This window comes from Ambystoma mexicanum, chromosome 1p (genome assembly GCF_040938575.1).
Source record: "Ambystoma mexicanum isolate Mex_15411 chromosome 1p, UKY_AmexF1_1, whole genome shotgun sequence".
Taxonomy (NCBI): domain Eukaryota; kingdom Metazoa; phylum Chordata; class Amphibia; order Caudata; family Ambystomatidae; genus Ambystoma; species Ambystoma mexicanum.
The window spans coordinates 1,341,415,760-1,341,429,567 of NC_090921.1; the positions used below are offsets into that span (position 1 = coordinate 1,341,415,760).

General features: G+C 44.6%; 1 protein-coding gene across 5 annotated transcripts in view; it reads right to left on the reverse strand.

Moving 5' to 3' along the window:
• LOC138454056 (myosin-10-like) overlaps positions 1 to 13,808 on the reverse strand; it is a 623,027-nt gene that overhangs the window by 61,161 nt on the left and 548,058 nt on the right. For all 5 annotated transcript variants that reach the window (XM_069607013.1, XM_069607016.1, XM_069607014.1 and 2 more), the window contains one exon: positions 5,642 to 5,786. In XM_069607013.1, the coding sequence (XP_069463114.1) occupies positions 5,642 to 5,786 (145 nt within the window). The remainder of the gene's footprint in view (positions 1 to 5,641; positions 5,787 to 13,808) is intronic.

Genomic DNA, 13,808 nt, shown 5'->3' on the forward strand with positions numbered 1-13,808 from the left:
AAGGTTGTCCCTGGGTATTCTGGGTGATATCCATTTAGTAGCTGCACAAAAGCAAAAGGCCTGAGCGCAGCAATGTGATCCAAGAGTACAGGACCGGATCGACTGCCTTGCTCAGGAAGGAGCCTACGGCAGAATGTACCCCCAAAATGCTTTCGCTAGTAGAGAGGCAACAGGATAATGGAGCCCCCATCTTGTGTTTAGTTTCGATCTTGGATATCACAGGGCCTGAAGGGGCGTATAGTGAGACTAAAGTATAACATGGGGGAATACCCCGATGCTGCCCCATCCCATCCAAACTGTGAGGAGAGGAAGCCTCTTGTTTGCTTCACATTAAACAAACATCAACCTCTGCAAACCCACTGCAGAAAAGAGTAGAAGACATCTACTGGTGGGAGATACCACTCGTTACCCTGGGAACTAAAGATTCTCAAAAACGTGGGTGACTGACAGTGGCATGTCCTTGCCAACCGACGTTGTCACAGCAACATTTTGCTGCTAAAAGATACAGTAGGGAGAAGCAAGCACATCCAGCTTGTTGGTGTAAAGTATAACAGTAGAAATGACTGTAAAAGCAAGTGCTTTCCTGCCTGGGATCAACAGAAACCAGCCCTTCAAAGTCCAAACGATGGCTTCCAAATAATAGTTTTATTTCAGTTAAGCAGATATTTTGTATTACACCTTAAGATTGGGACGCAGTACACTAGTACACTGTACAAACAACAACGTTAACATGAAAAACATGAGCGCATGCGTAAACAGGAAATTCACTATATATGGGGAAGTAAGGTGCAAGGCAACCGCAGGGGGACAGATGAGTCCACTGCCCATATATTGAAAAGGAAAACATTATTCTTCATAGAACATAGACTGTGGGATCCTCAGGAGACCCACAGTAGTTCCCGACCCCTACTAATCACTCAAAATGGGCGTCCCTCAAGCTGAGTAGCCCACAACAACCGGTTCCACTCCTTAAAAGACCTGTCCCGGCCATTTCCTGCTCTGGAAATTGGATTAATGAAGGATTGGGAGACCTCTGTTTTTACGGGGGATGAGCAAGTACAATACAGTTCAAAGAACTACCTGCCTGCGGAAGTTAATGAGACTAAAATTCCTATGGAACTGCCATGCTGTGTTGCAGGAGTGGCCAGTGAAGTTCTGAAAGGGGTCTAGGCGGACAAATATTCTGCCTCGTGCAGGAAGATCTGATCCAAGACCTTGCCCACAATGGCTGATGTGAAGCAGATGTGCTGTGGCAGAAGTAGTGTGAACCTGGCCTACTTGACCAAGAGTTCCAGTTGGAACTTCATTCTGCCAGGACACCACCTCTCAATGCATCTCTGTGCATAAACACTGTAAGAGGCATACACAGAGGATGTTAGCTAAAGCACCCCTAAATGGATAACCATTCATTCCACCCTGGCTGGCGGTCATTTGCAGAGTCTATAATTTTGTCAGGTTAAATGGTCAAGAATTTGTGTTACCCATTGGTTCTACATTTAGGCCGTTTCAGCTGAAAAAAGGGTTTTTTTAAAAAATCAATTCCACCCAGAAATCGTGTTCTACTCATACAGAAAAGCTCACACGAGGCCACATTCTTGAATCAGAGAGAAAAAGTGCAAATCACCTTGGTATCTTCTCCAAACATTACACACATTTTCTGGATGGGTTTTGCAAAATCGAAAAATTCGAGACCCCAAATACTGCATCACGTTGGTTTAACCAGAGTCATAAAAAGTACAAACAAGCCACAGTAGAATGGAGACCACTCTCCATCCAGATATCAGAGCAGCATATTCCATAATGGATAAAGCATATAAAAAAGCAATATTAAAAGACAAGGAACAATTAATGGCAGATGATATTGAAAATGCTTAGAATCAGTCCAGACCTCTCATTAGCTTGATTCCCGCTGTTGCGACTGTACCGCCACACCAAATTTCTGAAAGCTTAAATACATTTTCATTAACATTGAAAACATAAGTGAATAGCTGGCCACCATTGCAGAGAAGTCAACTCTTCCAAATGAGTCACTTGCAGGTGCTTCCGATACTATATACCTCATTGTCCACAGAGTTGTGGATAAACAAGACCTTATTAACCTACTGTCTTGGGAGGATAGCTCAGGGGCAACGTGCTCGCCTTAGAAGCTAGACGACACGGGGCACCACAGGTTCAATCCCTGGGTCCGTGCTTAGAAACCTCTGGGTATTAAACGCGTTATAAATAACCTATCATATCATACTGCGTACATTGAAACACACAAATGGTGAGGTAGATTTGCTAGCTAGGCTGTCAGATGAATCCTATGGATCCCTCACTGTACCCCTGCCTAAAGTGTACTACCAGATGGCCAGCAAAGGCAGACGCTTCCTGGTCCTGACCTTGGGGGTGGTGTACTGCAGGAGGATCACCTGGGAGGAAATGGGACCCAGGGTGGTGAAGGGTTCCTGTGGGATGAGACACAGTATTCTTCTTTGAAAGGGAGTAACCTTTCTTGTATACCAAAACATATAATTTTGCTATTATAAAAGTATCTGAACCCCATATTAAGTTTTGTAATATGGGCAAAGTGGATGCAACATCTTCCCTTAAGGAGGAACCAGTTGTGCCTTGTACAGATAAAAATTCTCCTTACTCCCAAAGGTACAGAGAAAGTAATGTTATAAATGGTGGCATAAATAAACTGCCTTTCCCTTCTGTGATAGAACCTGAAATATTTTAAAAAATGTATGAACAAAATAGTTCTAAAGTTAAAAGTAGTAAATTAGCAGGTATAAGTATAACTCATTTTGTTACCTGAAACTTCATGTCCCATAGGCCCAAGAGTACTAGGATGTAGAAGGCAGCTGAAGAGCAAGGCAGGCCTAAAGGTCAGGCAATTAGGCTTAACAGCCCACACCCGAGGGAGGCTGAGAGGCTTAAAAAGCTCCCTCAGGTGCAGAGCATTAGAGGTGTTCCTAGTTGGAGGAGTAGTAGCAGTTTTAGCAGCAGCAGAAGTGGCTGTGGCAGGAGAAAGCCTGTTGCTGCCAGAATCCACAGAAGTGAGATGAAGGGAAGGACCCAGGAATTTTCCACCAATTTATTACAGTGACCAGTCTTGAGTTGGCCCTGTTCCCGCAAAGTCTGGATTGCAGAGGTTGCGCAGCGGGAAGTGTAAGGTTTGAAAGATTTTCCCCATGTGAACCTGATTGCGGAGTGTTTGCAACGAGAAGCATGCAGCAGACCGTGCCTAGAGCCAGGGGGTCGTGGTGAGCCAAACCTGTGCTTGTGTGGTGGTACAGAAGGCAGTTTGATGTGAGAAGTGTGCACGGTCGAGAAAATCCACGCAGTCAAAGTCCTACGGCCTGTGACAGAGGCCTAGAAGCTGGTGAGTGTTTCTGTGCGTTCCCAAGCCTTCAGACATCGTTAACTTCCCGTATCACTACAGTCTGGTTTCCAACAACTCTATGGAACACAGGCAGCCCTTGTCTCCGTATGGGACAGCATGCTTTCAAAATGCTGAGGAAGGACATTTAACCCACCTGGTTGACTTGGACTTGACAGCACCATTTCATACCACTGATTTCGGTATCCTTTTTCCTGCATCTCTGAAGTGGCTGATGTCTCTAAAAAAACTTTAGCCTGGTTCCAGTACCTTTTACCTAAAAACTCAGCGAAACACCAGTGGGCATTTCTCTTCCGATTTATGTTCTGTTCCCTGTGGGGTTCCTGCAGAGCTCTATGATTTCCCCCATCTTCTTTTCAATATTTATGTAGTTATGTGAGGTCTCTGCTTGCATTTATTAAAACTGGGGTCTCCAATTTCATTCTACACCGATTATACCCAGATGTACGTAAAACTCTTCACACTCTCTGAAGACTTATTCTCTCCGACAGATATAATACTGAATGCTGAACAACCATCAGCTGTTAACCCCCCTCAAAACTGAATTCATCTTACTTGGCCCTAAAGATGTTCTCACTGATCTTGCCAGACATCCCTTTCCTCCTGCCATATGGACCTCTAACTCTATCGGTGCCAAATCACTGAAGTATCTGAGGGTCTATTGGGAGGTGGACTTGAGTCTTAACTTTTGTGGACAAATGGAGGAGGTGAATCGCTGCAACTTGAGCTACAAGTGGCAACCATGTTGTTGCCTTTGGAACCAATTTGCTTTAAAGAGAGCCTATGGATGTAGTGCTCAATGCAAATGTAAAATATATAAAGAGTCCACTTCACTGGTTATTGCTCTTGCCATAGCTCTCCAAGTACTTACATTATTTCTTCATGTGGAAAGAATGTGCCTAGGTCTTAGCCGTAAACTGTTTTGTCAAAGTAAACATCATCATGGTAACTTACGTCACTAAAATTAACTCATGGTGGATAAAGAAATGTATGTATACGCTATGGGGTAGAAGTTAGATGCCGGAGGGCAGAGGGTTGGAAGGGTTGTGGGCACCCTCGATTAACACAAAACAAAAATGCCACTATGTAATTTCAGAGCATAGAACCTTTTAAGCAAGGCCACTGCAGAATAATTAGTGAAAGGATGAGTAGCGATTGCAATAAAACTTGAAGGCATTGTTGTGTAGAGTGTAGATCTATATTGCACACATGAATGTTCTCATCCATGCTGGCCTCTGGGTTTTGATCCTGGACTAACACCAAGAGTTCTTGGGTGGAGTCTATGCTTGGGTGGGTACAGTTAGAGGTTTACATGCAAGAGAGGGGGGCTGCAGAGAGAAGAGCAGCAGGGCACTGGGAGCAAGAAACAGCCCTAATTTCAGTCAAGGGGGGGGGGCGTCTGATGTCAAAGGAGCCAATAAAATGCTGGCCTTGATGGCACAGGGGGTTCACCCTGCCAGGATCCGATTAATTATTTATTGGTCCTACCAGACTCAAGTATGGTAGGGGGTTGATGGGCCGACACCAAAAACAAGCTATGGTACAGATGCTGCGTACTAGAGGCAAACAAGAAAGACTACAGGTGTGCGTGAAAACACCATTGTTGAGTCCTGCCAAGATGCTTCTGCACATCCGTCTTACGGCCACATAACATAACTCACTGGAATTAATCTTACTATGCCATTTTTCATTAACCCACACATTTTGTTCCCTTCTTGTTATCCTGCTTCATTTCCATGTCCCCCAGTCATCCATAGACAGACCTATAGTACTGTATCAATGCAACACTATGATGGTATTTCGTACAGACGTTCCTTTAACCATAAGCCGACTGTGGTTGTCTATAATTGAAAACTCTTGTCGAATTTTCTTTTTTTTAAACAAGCCTTGTTGGTTATATTTATCCATATGTCGAGAAGTTGCCACCAGTTCTCGAGGTCTTGTGCCCACGTTCTTACCCTCCAGTGAATTATCATAACATGAGAAAGTACCCCTGTCCCCATACCTTACATTATTGCTCGTCTAATGTGGCAGTGAGGCCTGTCCCATCATTGTCAGCTTCCACTGGGGAAGGTGGTGGTGCCGTGCCCATGCACAGCTGTGGTCTTCTGGATCCCGGGAGTTGGGATTCACGATCTAGTGTGCGACTTGAGTTATCGGCAGTGGCTATGAGACGCGTTTAGCAATGGAGTGGGAACTGGATGCCTAAGGGATGTCGCTACAAGTTTAGGGGTTCCTCTTTGAGGTGAGACCTACCCTTCGGGACTGCTCCAGCTGGTCAGCAAGCTCCTCCAATGCGTTGGTGTGCCGCTGACGCATCTCCACGATCTGCGACTCATGCGTCTTGGCCTCATCTTCGATGGTCTTCTTCAGCTCCGTCACCTCCTGCTCCCGCTTTGACCTGCAAAGGGAGCAATAGTTGGCATCAGAAAAATGGCATCATTTTCCAATGAGAGGAGGAGCGGAGAGGCTGATGGACATCCCAAGTCAGCACGAAAACAATTCTAACAATCCAGTATTTAACGCAATTGCTTACCCAAAAAAAGCATATATACTTTATAGTGGTGGGGCTGGGGCACAGAGTTGCTGGGCAGGGGCAGACTCAGACAAGAGCCAGGGGTAACATCATGTAAGTTATGAGGGGCAGAGTCCAAGGACATTTTTGTGGAACCTACACGATAACTTAAACGGCTTCCCATGCATGTCCATTAAGAGTGTCGACAAACATTAGCTGAACATTTTTATTAAGTACTCTCTTTTACTAATGTCCCATATTCATAGGTATGCCATGTATGCTTTGGTCACCTTACAAAGCCTATATTTTGCTGCACAACAGTAATGTGCATGTTGAGTGTGCTCACAGAGGTGCTGCATATTCAAATGTAAAGCCTGCACGAGCTAGCATTGCTGCTAAACCACTGCCCACTGGTTTCACCAAACGAACTCGTAGTTTGGGACAACCTTAAGCGCGCTGTAAACTACCCTAATGGCTATCCTACTTTTAAAATATAAAGGCATAGGCCAGGTGAGCCTGTGAGAAAGTTTCCTGCATTCAACAAGCAAATTATCTTGTCAGCACTCCAGAGTTCAACAATGAAATATTACTAACCATAGTTGCTGCTCTATTCCGACCCAATAGTCCAGCGTATGGACGTCCCGGCTGAGCATCCAGAGAGAATTGAGGAAATGGGGTGGCATATGCGAGTGACAAACGTTTTTCTTTATGATTCCATTTTACTTTGCAGGAAGAAAAGCAAAGTGAAGTGAATCTTTTCAATGAATATGTCTCAACGGTAGTGCCAATTACACACCTTGAACACTCAAAAGAAGCTGCAACCGGCGAGAGAACAGGGGCCCCGCCTCCACCCATCCCACACTTCATTAAATAATGATTGGTGCGCCCGATGCAGCCCATGGAACCAATGTATTGCTGGCACCATCATTAGTGCTCTTCAAATCTTTTTGGCCTGGGCCCCCCTGAGCGAAATGTGGACAGGCCGGGCCCCCCAAAAAATACCAAATGGACAGTAAGTCCAAATGGCAGTGACAATCACGCGCTGTTGCAGCTTCCTGCTTCCAGTACAGTCCCTGGGCTCTCTCATCCCACTCCTAGCTCGGTCCCTGGGCTCTCCCCACCCCACCACAGTCCCTGGGCTCTCCCCAACCTGCTCCCACCACTATCCCATGCTCCCTCATCCTGCTTCCACCACAGTCCTTCGGCTCCCCCCATCCTGCTCCCACCACAGTCCCTGAGCTTCCCCCACCCCACTCCCAGCAGAGTCCCAAGGCCAGTGACGGTTGGTGAATTTCTTAAGAAGGGGTGCCATAAAAATTTCCCCCAGATATGTCATAGCGACCAACACAATCAAGAGGGGGTTGGGAGAGGTTGTCCCCTCGAGAAATTTTGTAACATAATGGGTTAAAATGCTGCATTTTAGAGCAAATTCTTTTTAACAAATTGGGTAAAAAGCCTAACAGTTTGCACTTGGCACTGGGGGCACGGGGGAGGCATGGTATTTTTTGCTGGTGACAGCTGGTGTCTTTCTCTATGATCCATTTATGTTCTAAAAACTGAGAATGCCACTAACACGTAGTATGCTATGAAACAATTCCCAATATTACTAGAGCTTAAAGAGGCTGAATTGAATGTTACAGTATATGGCACAAGTGCGCAGGGTATGACAACCCTTTTACCAAAAGAGAAGAGTATTAAAAATACTTTTTAAAACAGCCACATCTATTTAGTAGGGTTTGGAATATCAGGAATTGGATGTGGGCTGGTGAATCGGTTACGTACGTGCTAGCCGTAATACCGCGGAAGTCTGTCCGAGTGGCAATAAACCTGGCTACCCTTAAATGTTTTAGACAATTATAATTCAATTTCAGGTCATTATTTTTAAATGCTTACAAAGGTATTCTGTTTTACTTGGTCTGACACCCTCAAGCAACTTTGGGAAGCACGGGGGTACCTGGGATGTCTGGGTTTATACATACTTGTTGACATTTGTAAGCTGCATATAAATAGTGTATTTGCTAAATCTGGTCTTCAGCTTGCAATGAATATCATGATTAATAGAACCATCATGGTAAATCTAGTGTAATGACAGCCGTATGCAGGAAAATGGCACAATTACACACAATATCCATTACAAGCTGAAGACCAGATTATTTTAATTTCTCCTAGGAATAAGTATGAATCCAGATTTCCTTAGGAATAGTGTATAGACGAAACAGACTATCACTGGCCTAAAAGACCTTGGCAGTTAGTGTTCAACAGGAAACATAGGTATAGAGGGAAACAATTTGTTTTAAAGCAAAGTAACATGTATTCTAAATTATGTTATCATATGAGTATTATATCCCGAAAACTGTGATAAAACATGTGCAACAACTGTCTCCAAAACGAGTGCAAATTTAGCTCTCTCAGCTTATGTGTCCTGACCTCAGCCTTTTTATCCCCAATTAGGGAAGGCTGATGCGCTTGCCAGATGTTGCCTGCTCAATTTGAATTCCTTCCTTGAACCCCCTAGCAGTTGCTGCAGACTCCCCATTGAAAAAGGAAAAATAGGCGACTTGTTACTCTCCTTGAGTGCCAATACAATTTTAAAGTGCAGTCACACTCTCTCTCGTATTCCCTCCTCCACAGTTCCCATGCAACTCCCCCCACCCGCGAGTTCTCCATTGTCCGTCGCACCCCATGCCTGGTGCACTCTTAATTAATGACCCTCCGTGCAGGTTAAGGGTTTCAGAATGTGGACAATGGCTCCCCTTGAATTCGTTTCTTTTAATACCATTCTCTCCTCAGATCTTTTGGGGTTCGATTTCATGGATGAAAAACACTGCTTCTCAGTGGACTCCACACAACTCCTTCCCTCGAACTATTGCAAAATACTGCAACTATACCGTGTGGCTTGTCAGCTCATAGTCATATCTGCCTTGTCTGCAAGTAGATGAATGACGGATCCAGTGGCTAAAGTGTCTTTGTAAAGCCCAGTAATTGTTCCCAGCATCAGATGAATATTGTGACTCTGAATTGGGGCCTCTGATGGTTCTTCCTGGGGCTTTTCTAGCAAGCTATGGTTAGCCTTCAGCCCCCATGCTCCAGAAAGACCAACTGCGGCCTGCATGGTCAGAGACTTCCCCTCACATCGTGCAATACCATGATGATGCTTTTTACCATATGCAGTGTCGAACGCTAACATCGATTCACTGGAGTGTCCCCAGGTCCTGTGAGAAACCTGAAGGTGTCTCCCTAGCTAGTCCCCAGGGATCTGTCACCCAGGTGGCCAGGGCCATCACTATTGGATCCAGTTCCTAGGGATGGACCAGTGAGGCAGGATCACCTGGATGGGGGTGGGGGGGGTCTTCAGGGAGTGGGACACCAACGGGTGAGGCGCGGTATCCCCCTTCTTTCAACACTTTTTCCCCATCATTCCACATAGGACATTCAAAATCACTGCCCCTCGCCCCCGCTTTTCCGACACAAATACTTACGCACGGCACACCTGAGAACAGACTAACACGATAGCCATTTACCTGACATGTCCCAATACAAGGGTCAGGCAAAGTTAGGCAAAGTCAGGCAATTGATCAGAATGTCACACACAGACTTGATGGCCCTTTCCCTTCCCCACATGGATAAAAGGTTGAACAAGAGATCACAGTATGAGCAAGGCAGACCGCACAACGAGATAGATAACCAGGCACGGCAGTTCAAGAGGCGGAGAAAGGCAGCCAATATTGACAGGCTGACAAGAAGGGACACGGTCTTGCCCTTTTCGACGCAGACCCGAGACCTCCGCAGAGGGAATGGTAGAACCGAGGACAATAGCCCAAGTGTGCTGCAACAGATGTCAATGGTACACGGAGCGTGTCGACGCCGATAAGCGGGAGCAAGGAAAACTGCTACCATGGTACCGACCTTGACTCCAGTTATGAGGAAAGCCAAGCGGTTCATCACAGCCGGTGAGTCGAGGGGAGAACCGATAAGAGCCCGGCTGTGGTGAATAAATATTGCAAAATGGCAACTTGAACCAAGTTCAAAGAACTGTAAAGATGTTAAAGGGGATACCTGCTGCAGAAGGAACCAGCACCACGTGGCCGCTAACACCAGAGACTCTGATTGATCTCCGTCTAAGTGTAACTACAGATACCAGAAGGCCATATGAGAGCTGCCAAGATAGGCCAAAGTGGTCATACATGAGGTCAAGGAAAATCCCCTTACAGTCAAATGCCTTTGACATAAGAACTGTGAGAAAACAAGGGAAGTGAATCCTGCAAACATTGAAAGCGAATGTGAATATAAAGATGGCAAGCGTGCACGCGGAAGAGGGATGCTGACAAAGAGCAGGCAAAGTCTAAAGTCCCAAGAAACAGCGTGTTGACAAAGGTGAACCCGACCGAGGGAGGGATGTCCACTGGAACTGTTTAAAAAGATATTAAGATTTGTAAGTGAAAAGACAAGCCATAGTGAACCCGGAGGAGGGACGCTGAAAGTAAAGAGGGGTTGGCGCCCGGAAGAGGGGGACCCATGGGTGAAGCCATCACCCAAATTGAACTGTGAAAACAAACTTTCATTGTGTTGAAGGAACTTTAATTTTGTTATTGAATACATCAGGCCCCAGAAGGCAATAGACCTTCGAGGGAAAGAAGATTTGGAAATCTAGGCTCCTAATAGACTGGAACGGAACTGTCCACTCGTGCTGTGAAAGCTCGAGTGTGTGCTGTGCTCCAAGATCCCACTTTGCCCCGTGCTCAAAATGTGGGGTAGGAGACCCAAGCTACCGCATCGTGACATATTATTTGTGAACACTTCTTTCTTTTCTTGAAAACCATCCCACACCCTTTTTGTATAAGTTGTAAGGTTTGTCAATAGGTTTCAGTATAGGCCCTTTTTAGTTGACACAACGCCACCAGGACTGCCTTATTTTCATTTGATGGTCCACGCTTGCTCCCATCTCAGATCTAGGTTTAGATTTGGTGTTTTAGCAACCTAGATAGAGTTTAACACCCTTGAAATGTGATCACTTGTGTCGGTCTTTACTGTTGCCACCATGAGTTCCTTATAGTCCTCATAGATCTCATACTATAGAACTTCATCAGAAGCAGCTTTCATGGCAGCCTGTGCCACATGCATATGAAATCAGGGTTTTAAGTGGGGTGGGTGTAGCCAGCGAACTCCACCCTGCCACTGGCCGAAAAATGACCTTGAGCGGAAACTCTGCTGGGGCTCCTCGAGCTGATTTCCTCGACCAGACCGCACCCCAGGCAAGAAGCATCCTTGGTGCCTCCCTGACGACCATTCTCCAAAATTACCACAAAAATGTATCGTACAATTATTTTAATTAGGCCCTACCACACAGAATCTTTAGTTGTTTGCTTTAAGGCTTGAAAGTAAATTTAAAAAGAACAAAGCAACGTGTTCGGTACACTTTACTTTTCAATCTGTTACTTGTGCTAAAATTCAATGAAGAGGTGCAGCGACAATAATGGTTTTGTCCAGTAGATGTCCCTATAAGACAGCTTTAGAATCATATCGTCACTTTCAGACGGCTTGAGTTAGATAATTTGTTTTTAATATGGAGGAAAAATATAAAATATCGAATATAGTTTGATGTTTGCAATACAGAATTATATTGAATGCGTTCATAAAATGAATTACTAAGTAAGCATCACGCGTTTCAATTAAAAGAACTGGGAAACTGAAACCAGCATTGATCTCCGTTGATTTGATTTCGTCTTTATATTTGAATATTTTTTATTTTAATGAATGTATCGACTGCAATTATATTCAATATAACATTCATTTTAAGATAGCTTTTACTTACTTTAATTTCCAGGTACGAAAATGTGACCGTGTCTGTTAGGCAGCCCCTTTATACAGGCCAGAGGTCTTTTGAAGATTCCTTGGCTGTTTGGGATTCTTATGTCGCTTAAGACATGTATTAGGCCCCGCCCCGAAATAATGTTTCACGGCTCATTAGGGCCCTCTGCTCCCTTGCCCCCGCCCCATCACGCCGTTTTTTTAAAAAAAAATAACCAAGCTTAAGCTATGGTAGGCAATTGTTAAGTCAGAATTCTTTGGTATATATAATTTCATGTAAATCACTGCTATCTTATCATTTTATATGATAACGCAATTCACAATCCTCCAGTTGAATAGCATTTGATCGCTTATCTACGCTGCAGCTTCTTAAAACACATCACATGAGAGAATAAACAAAACAGAGGCCGGCATGCTAAAGCAACATTGCCATCCAGTGGCTAGGATTGGAACTATACGATGCATGAACATATATGCGGTCATAAATCCTGGATGCAATTAATTTGGAGCCATAAGAAGTATGCCAAATTAGGAAGCTATGATTACCACAACCCCATATTTGCAGAATAAGCATGGCTGATTTCGACGGTATTTATTGCACATGGTATTTACTTCCTTCTGACCAGCGAGGCCTTTCCGTTGGTCAGGAAGTGACCTTGAATCTTCGCTATAAATGTCATATTTAACTACTGTGACATCCTCTCAATACCTTCAATAAATTATAAAACAAGTCCAATATTTTAAAAAAAACTATTCATAAACTGTCAAGCCACAATTTTATAAAAACGTATTAAAATAAGTACCCGATAACTTTTTAACTAACAATGGCAACCTTTTTTTTTAAAAAGTACTAAATATCTTTTATAATCGGACGTGTCATGACTGTTCTCCAAAACATTTTCCTTTTCATACAAATAATTTTAGCTCATGCATTCTTTTATGGAGATTTTTTAAACTGGTTTGAGTTAAAATTCTGAAACCACCACAAGTTTACGGCATTCTTTTGTCAACTGCATGTAATGTGCAGGGGAAGTCATCACGTTTCTAATTTTGCATACTGATCTGGCGTATTCTGAGCCCCTTGTGTTGCAGGACAGTACAATGCATTGCAAAAAGGAACATGTTGATATATTAACATTTAGGACAATAGATGGACGCAGGGATATAGTGCAGGCGGCCCTATGAAAGATCGAACTCATCTACCGAGCAAAGGCTCTCCAATATTATTGACGGCCAAATGGCAATTGGCCCAGGTGCCAGAAAGATGGTTTTGCGGTGTACACACATTCGTTTGCGTACCTGTAACAATTGAAGAACGAAGGGCAAGGACAGGAGGTCCAAGGTAAGTGCCCTTTACTGTATGTCACGGGAACTGTCAGGTGCGCAGGCCATGGGTGTTAAGTGCAGATATGTAGGGGATATAGAGACACCAGGCAACCACACCATAGAGAAGACCGTTATATTGGCCAACTGACATTCACAGAACACTGGGGGCAGAATATGCTGGAAACATTCCATCTGATGACATGCAGCAGCCAGACCCCAGCGGCGGACTGGGAAGGGTGGCAAGGTGGCAATTGCTACCCTCCCTCCCCCTGACTGGCTAAGCTGTTCTGCTGGGCCAGAGCTGCACAACGTAAAAAAAAAAAAAAGAAAGACAAATTGTTCCCGAATACAGCATGCCTTGCAGAAACCATGTTCTGCAAAGTCTACTCGGCTTCTGTGCAGATGGGGCGAGCCATACGCCTTGATTTCAGCAATATTGTAGATGTTCCTGGGCGACCCACACACATGGGCATCCAGTGAGAGTGATTGAGAGGAAGAAGAGACTAACCTGCAAGGACATGTTCAGCAATGTACAGAGTTAGATGACACGTTCTGTGACCATGGATGTTGGCACCACTGCGCCCCATACGCCACTGGCCTGTTACAATCCACAGCAGCATATCTGGACTCCTACTAGCCAAGGCGGTAAGGGCACATACTATTAGAGTGTGTCCTCAGTTTCAGTCTGTAAGAAGGCTTGCCCTATGTTCTGGTTCATTTCTCAATCACTAATGAGTTTATTGCAAAGGGTTTAATAGCACCCGGAATGGCACC